The 18,703-nt window shown below is 41.6% G+C and overlaps 1 protein-coding gene and 1 pseudogene across 2 annotated transcripts; one reads left to right on the top strand and one right to left on the bottom strand.

The window, feature by feature from the left end:
- Positions 1-1,681: 1,681 nt before the first annotated feature.
- Positions 1,682-13,125, bottom strand: LOC147455865 (uncharacterized; annotated as a pseudogene).
- A 1,032-nt stretch (positions 13,126-14,157) lies between these two features.
- LOC147455864 (pentatricopeptide repeat-containing protein At3g16610-like) lies at positions 14,158-18,451 on the top strand. 2 transcript variants are annotated; one of them, XM_086514505.1, is made up of 2 exons: positions 14,158-18,079; positions 18,173-18,451. In XM_086514505.1, exons 1-2 carry the CDS (start codon positions 14,998-15,000, stop codon positions 18,358-18,360), a joined length of 3,270 nt encoding a protein of 1,089 aa, XP_086370631.1. In that variant the 5' UTR covers positions 14,158-14,997; the 3' UTR covers positions 18,361-18,451. The 2 variants fall into 2 exon arrangements, with proteins under 2 accessions (XP_086370631.1, XP_086370630.1); XM_086514504.1 differs by having other exon boundaries at positions 14,160-14,437; positions 14,945-18,451.
- The last annotated feature ends 252 nt before the right edge of the window (positions 18,452-18,703 follow it).

Genomic DNA, 18,703 nt, shown 5'->3' with positions numbered 1-18,703 from the left:
TCTTTATGTCGATGATTTGCTGATCACTGGACCAAATGAGAGACATATTGCTGAATTTTAGGCTGATTTGAATGCTAATTTCAAGATAAAAGATTTGGGGATGTTGCATCATTACTTGGGTATACAGTTTAAGCAGTGTGATGGTGGTATTGCCTTGTGTTAGAAAAGTTACATAGAGACATCGCTTTGTAAGTTTGGACTTGAGGATTGCAAACCTATTGCCACTCCCATGGAAACAGGTTTGAAGTTGAGTCTACATGATGCTGGAAATCCTGCTGATGTCACTCTTTACCAAACTGCTGTTGGCTGCCTCATTTATGTATGCAACACGAGGGCATATATTCAGTTTGGAGTCTCACAGGTCAACAGATTTATGCATAGCCCAGGGTCTAAGCATTGGCAGGCTATCAAGAGGATTTTCCTCTACCTTAGTGACACTTTACATCTTGGCTTGTTTTATCCCAAGGGGCATCATTGCCACCAGACTTACATGCTTTTTCAGACTCAGATTGGGCTAGTTGTTTTGACACGCGAGTGTCCACAAGTGGTTTTTGTTTCATGCTTGGCAGTTCATGTATATCATGGTTGAGCAAGAAGTAACCTACTGTGGCCACTTCGAGTTGTGAGGCTGAGTATAGGGCAGTCTTCACAACTACGGTTGAGTGTGTATGGCTCAGACGCCTTATGGCTGATTTGGGTGTTGGACAGGACACTGCCAACACTATCTACATTGATAGTCAGAGTGCATTGGCAGTTGCGAGGAACCCAATTTTTCATGCTCGCACAAAGCACATTGAGGTGCATTACCACTATGTCAGGGAGAGGCTCTCAATAGGAGAGATCATCTTGGCTTATGTGCCAACACAGGACAACCTTTCAGATATTTTCACAAAGGCATTGTATCGTGCTTGAAGCTTTCCGCAAAGCTTTGGGCTTACTCCCCTTTGTGGACTGATCATGTCCTCAAACCATGGCACTTCCCTTTACTCATGTGCGAGCTGTCGTTCACCACATCACTCCAGGGGGGGTTTGTTACCATATACACGTGGTAGTGATGTGTGTGAACACACTAGGACCGCTGGGGCATTTTTCCAAATTTAGGAGGTTTTCTCCCCCCGTCCATTGTATATACGCCCATCTGCACTCTAGGGCTATCCATCTTTCCATTGCTCACTAAGTAATACACTCTCTATTGTGTTCCTTGAGCTTCCTTCGTCTTCTCCAAGCTGTGTGTGTTTCTCTGCAACCGTAATTCCAACAAGTACATCTCAACTTTGTGCAAATTAGCTCTTATTCCAAAGAACATAATCAACCATCAATGCAAAAAATGTGGCATAAAAACTCTATTGCCCTAAGTTGAAAATTCTCAAGACCATAATCAACCACCATTTAAAATAAAATTGATACACCAATGCAAAAAAATGTGGCATAAAAACTCTATTGCAATACCTTATCAATACAACTCAAAATCCCTTTCATATGCTCATTGGCTCTCATTGAAAAGAACTATTACAAAAGGCTCCATTTGAAAATCGCAAGGCATTGGCCAAAACAAAAGTTTTCATTTGTTCTCAAAAAGTTTCCATTACAAATTGGCCAATGCCAAAAATCATGATCGCCATAAGAGAGTAAAATGGAACGCCATAAAAGGTGACATGCCATGGCCCATAATATAAAGTCCCTAATGATCAACCAAGAGCTTTTGGGTCCAACTATGCAAGCTTTTCTTTGTTCCTCCACATCCTCATGCTTGAACATTTTTTTCGGTAGCTACAAAAAAACAACTAATTTTAGCATACACAAGTTAAACATATGAAACACACAATAACTACATAATTTTTTGATTGACAAAAAGCCCAAAAACATACCCATTGCCTTGACCTTTTGTGTTGTAAACCTCCCATGATGAGAAATTTTGTAACTATCATGACATAATAGCCACAATCAAACCCATTTGGCTGCATAGGTTTACAAAAAGCATCAATTAAGAAAGATCTCATCCAAGGAAAAATGGCAGTTATAATAAACCTACCAAATTACTCATCAAACCTCTATCTAGTCAATGTGACAATACTGTCGAGGTTTCAAAAGATCCTCCTTAATAACCTCATGCGAGCAGTAGTTGGAGAAATGTGTGAGTGCCCTAAGAAAACCACGCTCGTTTCACGTAAGTACTTATTGATAATTATGGATATATGCATACAACAAATAAATTTTGATTAGTACCTCTCTATGTGTGGCAAGTAGTCAATTATTGAGCACATGGATAAAGAGTCGAAAAACAAGAGTGAACTTTGCCCAAATGGCAACCCAAACAAGCGGCGAATATGGCCATTATAAAATACCATGAGAGTCCAATGCGATCTAAAATGACAAAAATTCTATTATTAATTAAACTTTAAGACGACTCTAGCAATCTTAGGGGAGATAAATTTCCTCATACCTACTGATAATTGGAAAGAATGTAAATGTTTGGGCTTCTAAGTCCACCTTTCCAAAGAAATTCTCCACAGCAAGTTGACTTGTATTTGTGAGCATATATGAAAACCACAAACTATCCACGAACCAAACATGCTCAATAATGTCACTAGAAAAAATGTGCTCCATCCATCTACAATCCACGTGTGGTTTATTACTTATTAGCACTCAATCAATCAAAAAACCAATAACTAATGAAGAAAATAATAGACTTACAAGGCAAACATATTCATTGACTGAGTATTGGCTTCATTGGATACGATGTCATTGATGAGATTTATATCGCAATCCACTGCTATGCCATAACGTTTTGATCTCAAATGGAAGACCATGCCACTATAAAGACCACAATCCCATAGCAAAATACACATTCCAATCACTAATTGTGCATGCAACAAAAAACAAAGCTAAAGGTCAAGGAGAGAGGAGTCACCTTTCCAACTTGGAAGCCTTAAATGATGTAGGTGGACTTTTCCAATCAAAAACACCTTGAGAATGGTGCCATAGATATCTCTAGTCCCACTACTCCCCATAGTGGAGTTTATCTCTATAGGTGTAGTAGGAGTTTTTGGTTTAGCATACAATTTTGGCTACGAGGAAGAATGTAGAGAACATAACAAAATTAGAACCATAAGTGAAAGAACTAATGAAAATCAATTTTCATCTTACTTTGATATAAAGCCCTACCTGTCATGTACCAGCAATCAAAGAAAGTGAGTTTGAAATTGATCTTCTACAAGACTTTCGCGGAGCCATGGGCGATTGTGTATTCTCAACTCCAAGTGACATCTATATCAATAAAATTAACACTAAACGTTTTAATACATGGTATTGGACAACAATACAATGTGGATATTTGGAGTTGGATGAGGTGAGTGGCTTACAGAAGTGGACTCCCCATGGTTTTGCTCAAGGACATTATCCTCTTGTGCCTTCTCATCACTCTCATTAGCTTGCTCCTCCATCTCCTTCTTTTGTTTTTTTTTCCTTCTCTATTGTTGATGTATAGTCAAAAGATTTAATAGTTATGTTTCACTCAATGATTGGCTTACACTACGTATTAAAAAAACAAATGCCATTAGTAGCTACATACCATGTCGTCGTAGCTGATTTTGATACATCGTTCAATCATCTGCACACAATGTGGCATCCCATTCTCTTATTGCTCCATCTTTTCTTTCACATATGAATCTAACCATTCATCATATGTTTCATCGATTTTCTTTTAACGTGGTCGATGTTGTCTACATTCCCATATGATCGGGGCCCTCTTCTTTACATCTTAGTAGATGCTTGTTTCTAGCATTCTTATCTTGAAGTCTAAGTTAGTGAAGCGTTTCTTGGTTTGCCAGATTGCTCTAGAAGATGTGGGCTTTTGAACGATGTCTCCCTCCTTAGGTCGACCACATGGTAGCTTTGGAATGATGATGAAAATTTGATGACAACTCTCTAAATGGCGTGTCATAATAATCAATATCTAATTCTCCTAAATGATTTTCTCATGTTAAACTGATCATTTAATATGGGGAAGTGCCAGGGGAGAAAAAGCTAGAATATTGGTTAAGCTAGCAGACCGGCCACAGTAGGGATCCAAAGGGGGGGCCATCTGCAAAAGAGCCATGTGCAACAATGGGCTTAAAAGACCCTAAGGTTCAGCCCATTAAGACTTCCAAAATGCTAAGGTTCCAAAATTCAAAGGTTGTGTCCAAAGCTCAAGCATGGCGGGAATCGGATGCTTTGTGTGTGTCCCAAAAGTCTTTATCAATCCCTACATAGGAGGGGGCGAGCCTTGGGAATAGGGGATGAGAGAGAAACTCACACACACACACACACACACACAAGCTCCCTTTACACAAAGGGAATGAGGAATACATGTCAGCTCCCTAGCCCAGATGCCCACCACAAGGTGTACCCAATTCCTATTGGATGGCCTTGGAGGTGGACCAATGAGAATTAGGCTCAAGTAAATCTAGTTTAATTAATTTAAAAACACTTAATAAAAGAATCAATAAGAATTAAGCTCTCTAGAAGACTATTGGACAGTCTGCCAAGGGGTCCAATGAGCATTCAACAGCCCAATGGCTTGCCTGATTCCTATTGGCCAGGAGGCAAAGGGGTCCAATGAGAGTTTAGTTGCATTTATTAATTACATAAAGCTCTCACAAAAGGGTAAAGGGGGACACATGTCAGAAGGCTATCACTTATACTGCTTAATTATCATTGGCTAGCCCAAGGGAGGTCCAATGAGACTGTAGCATGAGCAAATAGCAAGAGGGGTCGACCAAGAGAGAGAGGGGGCTGATGTTTGCAAGGCATTATCACACACACACACACACACACACTCACAAAATCTCATGTGTGAAGTAAAGAAGACTCTCTCCCCTTCTCAAGCTTTAATGGAAAGCTTACCACCTACTCCAAGCTTGTGATAAGGGAGGCCTACACCAACAACTCTTGGCTTTGTGATGTAAATCCAACCAAGAGCCAAGCTTCAAGGCATGCTCATCTCTTCTACCATGCTAATTACTAAGCTAAGCTATGCTAATATGAGTGATTATGTGAGGAGATGTACATCTTTCTCGTAAGAATACTCCTTCTTCCTCTCAATCTACTCTCATACCCCACTAGCTCTCACCATCTTCAAAGGTGTGTGAGGTCTTGGGTCTGAGATCGGATAGAATTGATGTTGTTTTTGATAAGTGTTTTGCTTAGTGCATGAAGCTTTCATCTTCATTGCACTACCTAGTCTTGAAGGAACACAAAGAATTGTATTGTACAATGTCTCTCTTGATGGGAGAAACCATAATACAAAGCCTTTTGGAGGGGGGACCGGCTCCATGTAAATCCGGTCCTCAACTTTTGTCAATAGCTTAATTTCTCTCTCTCTTTTGAAAATATTGTTCATGCTATCTAACTAGGTGTTATGCTTTTCATTGCTCTCTCCACCCAAGCACTCTTGTAATTCTCATTAGGAATCTATTCTAATGAAATGCCCACTATGTTCATATTAATTTTCTCTACACACAAGTTACTAGGCCATTAAATGTTACATTGGTATCAGAGCACAAGGTTTCTCTTTTCTTGCTCAAGAAGGGAGGTCCTCAAGCTAGCTATAAATGGTTGGTATTATTAATTGCCTGTGAGTAAGTAGAATAGGGATTTTTCAGCCTTGCAGTGCGCCTGCCTTCATGCAGCTAGCGGGGCATCACCGTCGAGAGCTATGGTCTTAATATTGGAGTCCTACGGGGCTTGCTTATGGCTTAACCACTATTGAGCTATTAGAAGCTTAACAGGAGCCGGTGCGGTTTTAGTGTTGAACGACCCTCTCTTCTATTCCTTGCAATTAATGGTATTCGAGCCACGGGTACAGTAGCTTGAATGCTTTTTCTAAAGGGGTAAAGAGGAGTAGCAACTAGGGCTTGAAGTGCCAAAGTACACCTAAAAGTTGTTAGAATGGATGACAATAGTGAAGAGAGTGAAATTAATGTTGATAACTTTGATTTTGCTAATGAGAAAGTTAGTAATAATGCCCCGATGCTTGTTAACTATCTTGTTTCTAGGCTTCAACAAGCCATGGGCAATCCATCTCTCCAAAGTGAAGTGCAACGGCAGCTCCGTGCTCATGGGATTCTCCAAGCTCCCCACCATGACGAGAGAACACCTAGGAAGCCCCCTTGTGAGACTTCCAAAAGAGTTCTCTCTCCGATTCGGGAAAAGAAGAGAATCCATATGAAGGGCTCAAGAATTTACTTCTTGATGATGCATCTCCTTCTCAAAGGAGAACTCAAGAGCCTCCACCGAAGGAATGCGAAAGAAGTGAGTCTCCCGCCACCTCGGCGGAGATGGCTACACGAAGACGGCGGGCTAAACGCTCTCAATCACCTCCAAAACGGAGAAGACCATCGCACCCTTCTCCACACCATAATTCAAAGAGGGATGACAAAAAGCAAGAGAAGAAAAAGGCGAGAAAGAGGACACCCTCTTCTCCATCTTCTTCATCCTCTTCCTCTTATGAAAGTGACGGTGAAGACGATGAAGATTAAGACAAGAAAAAGGCGAGAAAGAGGTCACCCTCTTCTCCACCTTCTGAAGAAAGTGATGATGCAACCTTTGAACTATCAAAAAGAAGAGGCCATAGGAAATCCTATGCCGCATGGAAGAGGTCATCCAAGCTGAAGAAGTTCAAAGAGGGAGGGAAGAGCATCTCTTTCCTTACTTATGACGGCACCTTTGGTGCTACAGACAAAGTCTTGGCCTTTATCCAACAATTTGATGCGGAGTTCGGAGATGAGGGCTTCACGGAGTCCTCTAAGCTACGCCACGTAGCTATGCACTTTCAAAAGTCGGCCAGGCAATGGTGGTCTAGCCTACGAGGCAACGGTGAAGCTCCACGAACATGGAAAGCTTTAAGAGCTTCCATTATGAAGCAGTTTTTGGCCACCGATGCCAAAGACAAAGTACTCACCGAATGGCGAAGCTTAAAGCTCTCTCACTATGAATCCATCCACAAATATGTAGACAAGTTTCGGGACCTACAACTCAAAGCCACTGTCTTCAAAAAGTTGGATTTTGGAGAGCAAAAGCAACAATTTTGTGCGGGCTTAACCAAAGAAATGGCGGAGTATGTCAACTCCCAAAGGCCACGTACCATATCGGCGCTAATACACCATACTATGGTGGCCTCTCGAATCAATTTCCAAATGGGGGCTAAAAGAAATAATAAGCCCACAGAAAACAAGGGTTCCAACGAGCCTAAGGGGAAGGACAATGTCCAAAAGTCTCCTAAGGGCAACTCCAACAAAGCTAAAGAGAAGGGAGTTTACAAAGGTAAAAACAAACTCTCTCCTGAAGAGCTTGAGCGTTATCGCAAGGATAACATGTGTTTCAAGTGCGGCGAACAAGGGCATGCGTACCGCGCTTGTCCCCAAAAGAACACCCGCCATGATCCTCCTAGAGCTACCTTGGTTGAAATCCAAGAGGAGGAGACTCACCAAACTCACCACAAAGGATCTCCTCTATGCCATGGTTGGGGAAAGGTAAGAGAACCAAATGCTTTTATTTTCTTTGACCCTGGTTCTACTCACAATTTTATATCTATAGAGTTGGCCACCAAGCTAGGCATACAAGCCTACGAGATGGGAAATGTTCTATCCGCAGACAGTGCTTTCAAGGGGCAAGAAGCTTCAGTCACTCCCTTAATCAGGAAATTGAGGCTCCATGTCCAAAGCTATGTGGACGAAGAGGACTTCTTTATCTCTCCTCTCAAGCATGAGGATCTAATCCTAGGGGCACCATGGTTTGATCGCCTGGCTGCCAATGTTAAATTCCCTGAAAGGAGAATCTCCTTGAAGTTCAGGGAGAAAGACATGTATATAGATGCTAAGGAAATGGGTAACACTATCCCCATTTTCCATACACCAGCTTTCAACAAGTCAATAAAGAGATCTATTTCCGTGTACATGATTTTTGTTAAAGATTCTCAAAATGAACCTAATGCTTTAGCAAAAGAAAATAAAAGCAACCTAAAGGAATTAGAGTTATCCAATTTTCTCAAGGGGTTTCAAGATGTTTTTATTCACGACATCCCTTGTGATCTACCTCCTAAACGAGGTAATGATGAGCATGCAATTGGACTTCTTCCAGGAAGTTCACAGCCTAACAAACCTCCTTATAGAGTTTCTCAAGCTCAACAAGAGGAGATTATGCGGCAAGTGCATGAGTTAGTTGAGAAGGGCATGGTTAGGCCTAGCTCATCTCCATTTTGCTCACCTGTGCTATTAGTGCAAAAGAAAGATGGCACATATCATATGTGTGTCGACTATAGAGCACTAAATAGGATCACTATCAAGAATAGGTTTCCCGTTCCACAGGTAAAAGACCTATTTGATAAGCTACAAGGATCAACCCACTTCAGTAGGATTGACCTAAAAAGTGGCTATCATCAAATAAGGATAGTTGATCAAGACATTGTAAAGACCACATTTCGCACCACATTTGGTCTTTACGAATACATTGTCATGCCTTTTGGCTTGACCAATGCACCAGCCACATTCAACCGCTTGATGGAGAAGTTGTTCAGCCCTCATCGAACCTTCACTGGAGTGTTCTTTGATGATATTATCATCTACTCTAATTCATTATACGAACATAAGCAACACCTCCAGGTAATATTTCAAGTTTTAAGAGAGAATAAACTTTATGTTAATCGAAAGAAAAGTGAATTTTTCTTGCAAGAGATTCAGTATTTGAGTCACATTATCTCTCAAGATGGCATCCAAATGGATCCATCAAAGTTAGAGGTAATAAAAGGATGGCCTAAACCAAAGAATCCTCATGAACTAAGAAGCTTTATAGGTATGTGTGCATACTATAGACGCTTCATAGAAAAGTTCTCATAAATTGTGGGGCCATTACATGACCTAACAAAGAAAAGGGTTAGGTATACATGGTCTACTAAGGAGAACAATGCTTTCGAAAAGCTTAAAGAAAAGATTATCTCTCAACCTATGCTTACACTATCGGATCTCTCAAAACCATTTGAGGTCCAATGTGATGCTTGTGGTGATTGCCTTGGAGCTGTTTTGCTTCAAGAAGGGCACGCCATAGGCTATGAAAGTCGAAGGCTCAACCCTGTTGAGAAAGCTCTAGGCATATATGAAAAGGAACTCCTTGCAGTTCTACATGCCTTAGACTCATGGAAGAACTATTTATTGGGGACTCCTTTCATTCTGCGAACGGATCACCAAAGTCTTAAGTACTTCATGACGTAGACCAAGCTTTCCGACAAACAAATGAGGTGGGAAAATTTCCTTTCGCAATTTCATTTTCATATTGCTCATGTTGCTGGCAATCATAATCAAGTAACATATGCACTCTCAAGACGGCCGAGAGTGAATGCGGTTTCCATAGCAACTCACAATGATCTATCTTCAATGATATATGAGTATGCTATTGATCCCGATTCTAGAGATGTGATTTCAGCCCTTGCATTAGGGAAGAAAGAAGAACCATTTACTTTACAAGATGGTTATCTTCTCTATGGCAATAGACTATGCGTTACTAACTCACTACTTGAGAAAGTAATGTATGAATCTCATGCTCCTCCTTACGCGGGGCATAGAGGGATTCAGTCTACCCTAAAGGGAATTGAAACATATTTCTATTGGCCTACGATGAAAGTGAACATACAAGAGTATGTTTCTAAATGTGTGGTATGCCAAAAGACAAAATTTGATAGAGGGAAGCAACTTGGATTGCTTCAACCCTTGCCAATCCCTAATTCACCATGGGAGAGCATATCCAGGGATTTTATCTTTGGATTGCCTAAGTGTATCCATGGGAATACGGGAATATGGACGATAGTAGACAGGTTCAGTAAACAAGCTCATTTTATACCTATCAAAAAGACTATCAATCAAATGGCAACCCTCTTCATTTCACAAATTTTCAAGTACCATGGCTTGCCAATGTCCATAGTGTCGGATAGAGATCCAAGAATGACTAGTAATTTCTGGAAGGGTCTCTTTGAGAATTTAGGGACAAGGCTAAACTTCTCTTCGGCCTATCATCCACAAACGGATGGCCAAAGTGAAATAGCTAACCTAACAATTCTTGATCTACTAAAAGCCTATGTAACGGAAGTAGATCAAAGATCCCAATGGGAGAAGTACTTACCCTTAGTGGAGTATGCTTACAATAACACTGTACATACTTCCACATGAAAAGAACCTTTCGAGGTAATTGAGGGAAGATCAAAAAGTCACTTGCTACTTAAGATACATGGGAAGATCTTCACTGCAGATGAGTATAGCCGAGACCTACAAGAATCTTTTCAAAATATTAAGGATGCTATCTCTATCTCACAACAAAGGCAAAAGGCTGCTGCTGACAAGCACTGAAGAGCCCAAGCCTTTAAAGAAAATGATTGGGTCTTATTAAAATTTCCCAAGGCTCGATTAAGGCACACGACGGGCAAGAATCCTACGGGACACCAAGAGTACTATGCTAAACTAGCAAAAAGGTACTATGGTCCCTTCTAGATTCTTAGGCCAATCAATGAGATGGCCTATCAACTCAAGTTGCCCAATCATTGGCTCATACACAATGCTTTCCATGTGAGCCTATTAAAGCCTTACAAAGGAGAGCCACCTCAAGAACCAACTACTGAAGACCCACCGGAGATCGAGGACCAAGAGAGGTGCTGTAGCCCGAGTCCATTCTCCGACGTGAAGACAAGGTACTAAGAGGCGGTAAGACTATCCGACGATATCTTATTAAGTTTAAGAATTATCCTTTTGAAGATGCTAGATGGATGCAAAGCATACAATTAAAGGATAACCCAAACCTTGTCAATGCTTACAATGCTTCCCAAGAGTAAGCAAATGTACAAAATGTTAAAAATGAACAAAGTTTTTGTCTTATAAGACTCTTTTTTTCTTTATGTGCACAAAAATGAAGTAGTATGCATGCTTAGATCAAGTTTGTGGAGACGACGTCTCCCAAACACCAAATAGAGCTTGTCGCTCTACTAAGGAAGATTGATAGGACTAATGTGCAGACATGCTTGCGGCAGCCTCAGGCTCTCAAGGGCCAAATGGACTAGTCATCCATTGTGGAATGATGTCGTAGGGTAACATAGGGATCCTCTACCCGCTAAGAAAAGGACTCATGAACATGCTTTATCTTCTCTACACCATAGTCGAGGACGACTATGATTTCAAGAGAGAGGTAATTTCATAATAATCAATATCTAATTCTCTTAAATAATTTTCTCATGTTAAACTGATCATTTAATATGGGGAAGTGCCAGGGGAGAAAAAGCTAGAATATTGTTTAAGCTAGCAGACCGGCCACAGTAGGGATCCAAAGGAGGGAAAATAGGGATCCAAAGGGGGGGCCATCTGCAAAAGAGCCATGTGCAACAATGGGCTTAAAAGACCCTAAGGTTCAACCCATTAAGACTTCCAAAATGCTAAGGTTCCAAAATTCAAAGGTTGTGTCCAAAGGTCAAGCATGGGGGGAATCGATGCTTTGTGTGTGTCCCAAAAGTCTTTATCAATCCCTACATAGGAGGGGGCGAGCCTTGGGAGTAGGGGATGAGAGAGAAACTCACACACACACACACACACACACACAAGCTCCCTTTACACAAAGGGAATGAGGGACACATGTCAGCTCCCTAGCCCAGATGCCCACAAGGTGTACCCAATTCCTATTGGATGGCCTTGGAGGTGGACCAATGAGAATTAGGCTCGAGTAAATTTAGTTTAATTAATTTAAAAACACCTAATAAAAGAACCAATAAGAATTAAGCTCTCTAGAAGACTATTGGACAGTCTGCCAAGGGGTCCAATGAGCATTCAACAGCCCAATGGCTTGCCTGATTCCTATTGGCCAGGAGGCAAAGGGGTCCAATGAGAGTTTAGTTGCATTTATTAATTACATAAAGCTCTCACAAAAGGGGAAAGGGAGACACATGTCAGAAGGCTATCACTTATACTGCTTAATTATCATTGGCTAGCCCCAGGGAGGTCCAATGAGACTGTAGCATGAGCAAATAGCAAGAGGGGTCGACCAAGAGAGAGAGGGGGCTGATTTTTGCAAGGCATTATCACACACACACACACACACACACACACACACACACACACACACACAATCTCATGTGTGAAGTAAGGAAGACTCTCTCTCCTTCTCAAGCTTTAATGGAAAGCTTACCACCTACTCCAAGCTTGTGAGAAGGGAGGCCTACACCAACAACTCTTGGCTTTGTGATGTAAATCCAACCAAGAGCCAAGCTTCAATGCATGCTCATCTCCTAAACCATGCTAATTACTAAGCTAAGCTATGCTAGTATGAGTGATTATGTGAGGAGATGTACATCTTTCTCGTAGGAATACTCCTTCTTCTTCTCAATCTACTCCCATACCCCGCTAGCTCTCATCATCTTCAAAGGTGTGTGAGGTCTTGGGTCTGAGACCGGAGAGAATTGATGTTGTGTTTGATAAGTGTTTTGCTTAGTGCATGAAGCTTTCATCTTCATTGCACTACCTAGTCTTGAAGGAACACAAAGAATTGTATTGTACAATGTCTCTCTTGATGGGAGAAACCATAATACAAAGCCTTTTGGAGGGGGGACCGGTTCCATGTAAATCCGGTCCTCAGCTGTTGTCAATAGCTTAATTTCTCTCTCTTTTGAAAGTATTGTTCATGCTATCTAACTAAGTGTTATGCTTTTTGTTGCTCTCTCCACCCAAGCACTCTTGTAATTCTCATTAGGAATCTATTCTAATGAAATGCCCACTATGTTCATATTAATTTTCTCTACACACAAGTTACTAGGCCATTAAATGTTACATGGCGCATCATATTGATCCTTTTTTGAAAAGCCCTATTCTTATTTGGACAATCTTCGGATGTGCGACAATATCGCACTTTAGTGTTGTCACGTACTCTAGTCTTTTCAATGTAAAAAGCCCCATTCTAAAGACACAAAATTTTAAATGTAATTGATTATATACTTGATTTTACCGTGTGTTAATGCATCTTCACTCCAAAATATTACGTCACTTTAATCACAAACAAAATAAAACGTATTCAAAACCTTCAATGATGCAAAAAATCTCACGATAAAGTACCAACCTCCATTTAGAGTAACATTTTGCCCACTTGGAACCTTGTGTTGATTTTTCTGCTTTGCCCAAACTCTGCCTCCAAAATTGAATCTTTCACCCGATTTGATGATGTTTTAGTGGAGATATGTAGGGGCACTGCTCTTTAATGTGCTTCCATCTGAAAGAACCTTAATGCGTTGATTGCTCACTCGGAGAGCTGGATGCCCGAATTCACACTCTATAATTTAGTATTGTCAAAGCTATAATGCTTGCACATCATCAGAGCTAAGGAAAGAGGCAGTTGAAGCTTATATTCAAGCTTTTTTCCATAGAGTTAAGCATCGGGCATCATGGCCGAGAGTAATAATAGGCAGAACTTGTAGCTCATGCATAGGAATCGGGCACAAGCGCACATTGCCATAGAATGCAGGCCTAGCTTAAAAGATATAAACAGTGCTGAGGTTGAGAGCAGGTGTCGAAGGGGAAGGCAAGGTCGCTGTGGCAGGAAAATGCTCAGAAGATAGAGTTTTGAAAGTGAGGGATGCAAGACGGAGTGTCTCGGGCAAAGGTGCATGAACATGAGCAGCAGGTTTGGACTCTGCCTCGTGACTAATTGACACCACTTGTGTCAGGTGGGATCTACGGTCCCTATTAATTGGGGGTGACGGGATCGGTTTTGCACCATCCGATGGCGGTTTAATCTCCAAGTGATCACCATGTGATCACAATTAAAGTGAACCCCAAGTAAATTTGATGTGAACATCAAGTGACCGCCAAGTGATCCCCATGTGAATCCCAATCGACATGTGATCACCTTGTGACCCCACCCATTACCAAGTGATTACAGTGTGACCCCGACTATCCCAAAGTGATTGTAGTGTGACCCCGACTATCCCAAAGTGATTGCGCTGCATTTAATGTGTTGCAGCCTTTTTTCATTCGCTTTCGCAGGCAAGGCTCGCCTCCACATTGAACGGCCCAAATGGCTCCATCAACCTGCATCTGCAACTGCCCGCGTGAGATATAGACGAGGCGATGCGACCGGCAAGCATCGGGCATAGTTTATGCATAGTGACACGAACTAAGCCCGTAAAAAGCCTCATGCTCAGTCATGCTGTCGGAAATGTTACGGCCAACTAAGCCTCGCGTGACCATAGTCCATAGCCTTAGATGGTCTTGTAGATAGAGCAAGCCAATGGTTGGGCTCGCGAAGGCTGGAGCGCCCACATCAGCTGTCGTCGAAATGCATGTGCCTGCAGCAGACCAGTCAGGGTCCACATTCAATGATGCAAGTAAACCAGTTTCAATGAGGACTCTGGGGATGCGATGATCTGCTTAAATACAAGGTATGAGAGAAACCCAGACAGAGACATTCATTGCGTTCATGAGCTAGATTACTTTGCCAAGCTTGCACTTAGTTATGCCCTATTGCAAAGCTTCTTTTTCAGCCCTTGCCATCCTTGCTGTAAGATATTTGTATGCACTGTGGATTTTCTCCTACATTTTTCATGAAGATTATCCATGATGGTGGATTTCTGATACAATTTTTTGTACATAACTACTGCTTAGAAACCTTCGTATATAGATATACACAATTTTTGGATTCTTAGTTCTTCTCTCCATTTGTAATGAACCATATTTTCTAGCAAGAAAAACAAATGCTTTTCTCTGGGGTTTATTAACCTGCTGTAAGCTGTTGTAAAGGTGACCTAGGATGTGATGACTGAATGCATTCCTTTGACCATGTTTGCATCCGAGATCTCGACGGGATGACGAAGTAAATATGGAGATGTGTGTCACCATCAGTGCTTCCTAGAATAATTCCTTTTAGCACGCTTTCTTGTTGATTGTAGGTCTACGTTCATTTCCATGATAGATATGCAAGGTCCAAGCTCCTATAGAGCACATGTTACTCCTTGACTATGAATGGGCTTTTCCTGTAGCTGAATATGAGAAAGAAAGACCACGTAGCTTGTTCGTAACCATAGGCATGATTCTATGCATGCCTTTACGCAGATTGGAGAAAGAAGATGCCTTCGGTTCTTCAGAAAGATGTAATTTATTGTTTCAAAGAGAATCCAAGGGCCAATGCGTTGCATTTGAACCTTATGCTGCTTTTCAAAGGCAAGAAAAATTGCAATTTCAGGAGAGTTTTGAGCTCAAGGAGGCATGGCCTTGTTTACAGATCAATACTCAGCTGCCATCACTGGAGAACTTTGCTCAAACATTGCAAGTTCCTGGCAACAAGAAAAACTTTAAGTATGCTAGTCATGTACATTTATACATGTGTTATCTGGGCCTTGAAACTAAAGGACGACTCAGAGATCTTGTCGTCTCTATTTTTGTTGAGTGCGGGAGGATATCAGATGCACAACAGATTCTTTCACGATTCCCAGAGGAGAGTTCGTGCTTTTGGCCTACTCTCCTTGAAAGGTATATTGGTGGTGGAGAAGTTAAGCAGGCTCTCATATTGTTTCTCCAATCACAATGTGATTGTGCTCAGCTTAGCAAGAATGCTCTGCAGGCTTTAGTAAAGTGTTGCACTGAGCTGAAATGTGTAGAGCAAGGTCTAGAAGTGCATGGTAATCTTGTCATAGGGGGAAGGGACTCTGAACTTGTATTGGCTACTAGGTTGGTTGAGATGTATGCGAAATGTGGCTTGCTTGCTGAAGCAAAAGGAGTTTTAGATGAGATGCCAGCACGGGATGTGTTTGCATGGAACGTTTTGAGTTTGGGATATGCAGAGCATGGGTTAAGTGGAGAAGCATTCCAGTGCTTAGAGTTGTTGAAGATGGATGGTTTATCCCCGAATGCGGTAACGTTTGTGTGGGCTCTAAAAGTTTGTGGCAAGACGGATCATCTGGAACAGGGACAAGAGTTACACACTGAGATTGCACTCAAGGGTTATGACTCACACAGTCTTGTCGGTAGTGCTTTATCAGATATGTATGCCAAGTGTTGTCAGTTAGTAGAAGCAGAGGTGGTGTTTGAGGGATTGAAAAATAAAGACGTGATTTCCTGGACTGCGTTGATTTCAGAATATGCTGACCATGGGCTAGGCGCCGTGGCGTTGGTGTGTTTTGAAAGAATGAAATCAGAAGGGGTGCTGGCAAATGCTGTCACCTATGTGGCTGTCTTGAAAGCCTGTACTAGCTTAGGAGCCTTAAGTCAGGGGCAACAAGTACATGTTGATATTATAGAGGAAGGCTTTGAGAAGGATGTTTTGATAGGGAATACTCTCATTGATATGTATGCAAAATGTGGCTGGCTAATAGAAGCGCAAGGTGTATTCGAGGAATTGCCAGTCAAAGATGTGATATCATGGACTGCACTGCTTGCAGGATATGGAGAACAGGGGCTTCATGATGAAGTATTAGATATAATGGAGAGAATGCTAAGTGATGGAGTTCGGTTGGACCCAATTGCATTTGTTTATAGCATAAAAGCTTGTGCAAGATGCCAAGCGTTACAAACAGGTTCAAGAATCCACTGTGAGATCCTGAAAGAGGAATTAGAGGCTAATACTTATCTTAGCAGTGCATTGATGGATATGTATGCCAAATTTGGATTACATGAAGAAGCTGACGAGGTGTTTAACGATCTTTTGTTGCGAGATGTTAGTTTATGGACCACACGAATGACTTGCCTTTTAGAGTTTGGTCTTTGCAAAGAAGCGTTGGCCTGCTTAGAGGAGATGCAAATAGAGGGGGTGTCTCCTAATGGTGTAACGTATGTTTGCAGCTTGCAGGCATGTATAGGTTTAGATGAGTTGGATGTGGGTCGAAAACTTCATGTGAGGATCGTGTCAGGGGGATTTGATCAGATTGCTATTGTCAGTAATGCATTGGTGGACTTCTATGCCAAATGTGGTTCACTTGAGGAAACATGGCAGGTCTTTGATCATTTTCCCATCAAAGATATGGTTTCGTGGAACACATTATTGCAAGGCTTCAATGAACATGAGGTAGGTGAAGAAACCTTAAACATGTTAGAAAACATGCAAGTAGAGGGTTTTTCGCCAAATAAAATTACGTTTCTTGTGTGCTTGAGGACTTGTAGAATATGTGGAGACAAAGATAAAGGTAAGAGATTACATGCAGAGATCATTAAAATGGGATACGATGGAGATATGCTTCTTGGAAACATGTTAATGGATATGTATACTAAATTATGTTCAACTGTTGAAGCATACGACGTCTTCAAGAAGATGGTTTGTCGAGATGTAGTATCATGGAATATACTCATTGCTTTCTATGCAGAGCACCAGCTTGGCGAGCAAGGTTTGCAATGCTTAGAACAGATGGTTGTAGATGGTGTGCTTCCTAACTCATCTACGCTTTCCTGTGGCTTGAATTGTTGTGCTAGCTTAGTGGCACCTGAAGCAGGCCAGGAGCTGCATTCCAAAATAATTAGGGAGGGTCATCTAATAGATCCAGTTGTTGGCCACGCCTTGGTCGATATGTATGCCTCTTGCGGACTTTTTACTGATGGTCGCAAAATGTTTGACAAACTATTAGTTAGAAATGTAGGTTATAATGCCATTATTTCAGGATATGCACATCATGGACACGATGAGGAGGTCCTATCTTGTTATGAAGACATGTTAGGTGAGGGTGTGCCTCCTGATAGCATTACGTTTGCTTGTGTTTTCAAAGCTTGTGGTAATGTTGGTGCAATTATTAGAGGTCAGGAAGCTTACATGCTGGCTGTCAAAGAAGGACACAAAGATGATGCACTCGTTGGCACTATGGTGATTGACATGTACTCCAAATCTGGTTGTCTTATGGATGCATGCCATGTCTTTGAAGAGCTGAGTGAGAGAGATGTGTTTGTTTGGAGTGCTTTAATTGCAGGTTTCGCCCGTCATGGTGAGTGTGAAGCCACTTTTAGTTTTCTAGAAAAGATGGAGTCCTCAGGGGTACTACCAGATGAAGTAGCATTGCTGAGTGTTCTTACGGCTTGCAGCCATTCAGGCCTCGTCGAAAAAGGTCAGGCTTTTTTCCAAGCAGTAGAAGAACAGTACAGAATTTGTATAACAGAAGAGCACTACAATTGCATGATTGACCTATTCAGCCGTGCAGGCCATTTGGAGATGACCATATTCATGATTTCACAGATGCCTGGTAGGCCCAGCAAAAGGAACTGGGAAACTATGTTAAGTGCTTCGCGAAATTGGGGAAATAGTGAGCTTGCCCGTTATGTCTTCGAAAAATTAGATTGGACACAAGGTGCATCATTGTATGTAATGCAGCACATTTACACCATATGAGCAGCAGCATTTATTGATGTGACTGGCTGAAGATGAACACGATAAAAGTTTAGTCTTGCTTATGGTCAGGGTTTCCAAGAAGATTCCAATCTTTGACGTCATGCAGGTCAAGCATTCTTTCATGTGTCCTTGGCCTTCTTTTAATTCTTACTCCATTGTCATACAATCCCCTATTATTAAGGTAAGAAGTGAACTGTATGTTGCTTTGGGACGTGGCATGTTCCAGAGGGCTCATGGATCGGACCAAATAAGATGAGGGGCTAACTCTTTTAAACCCGGAGAGATCAACTAGACTGACAATTGAAAATAATTACCTGAAGGGTGACATTTTTCACAAGTGAAG

Source organism: Adiantum capillus-veneris, chromosome 6, assembly GCF_014529385.1.
Source record: "Adiantum capillus-veneris isolate H3 chromosome 6, ASM1452938v2, whole genome shotgun sequence".
Lineage (NCBI taxonomy): Eukaryota > Viridiplantae > Streptophyta > Polypodiopsida > Polypodiales > Pteridaceae > Adiantum > Adiantum capillus-veneris.
Note: the sequence above shows the minus strand (reverse complement) of the source record. Positions and strands in the feature narration are given on the sequence as shown.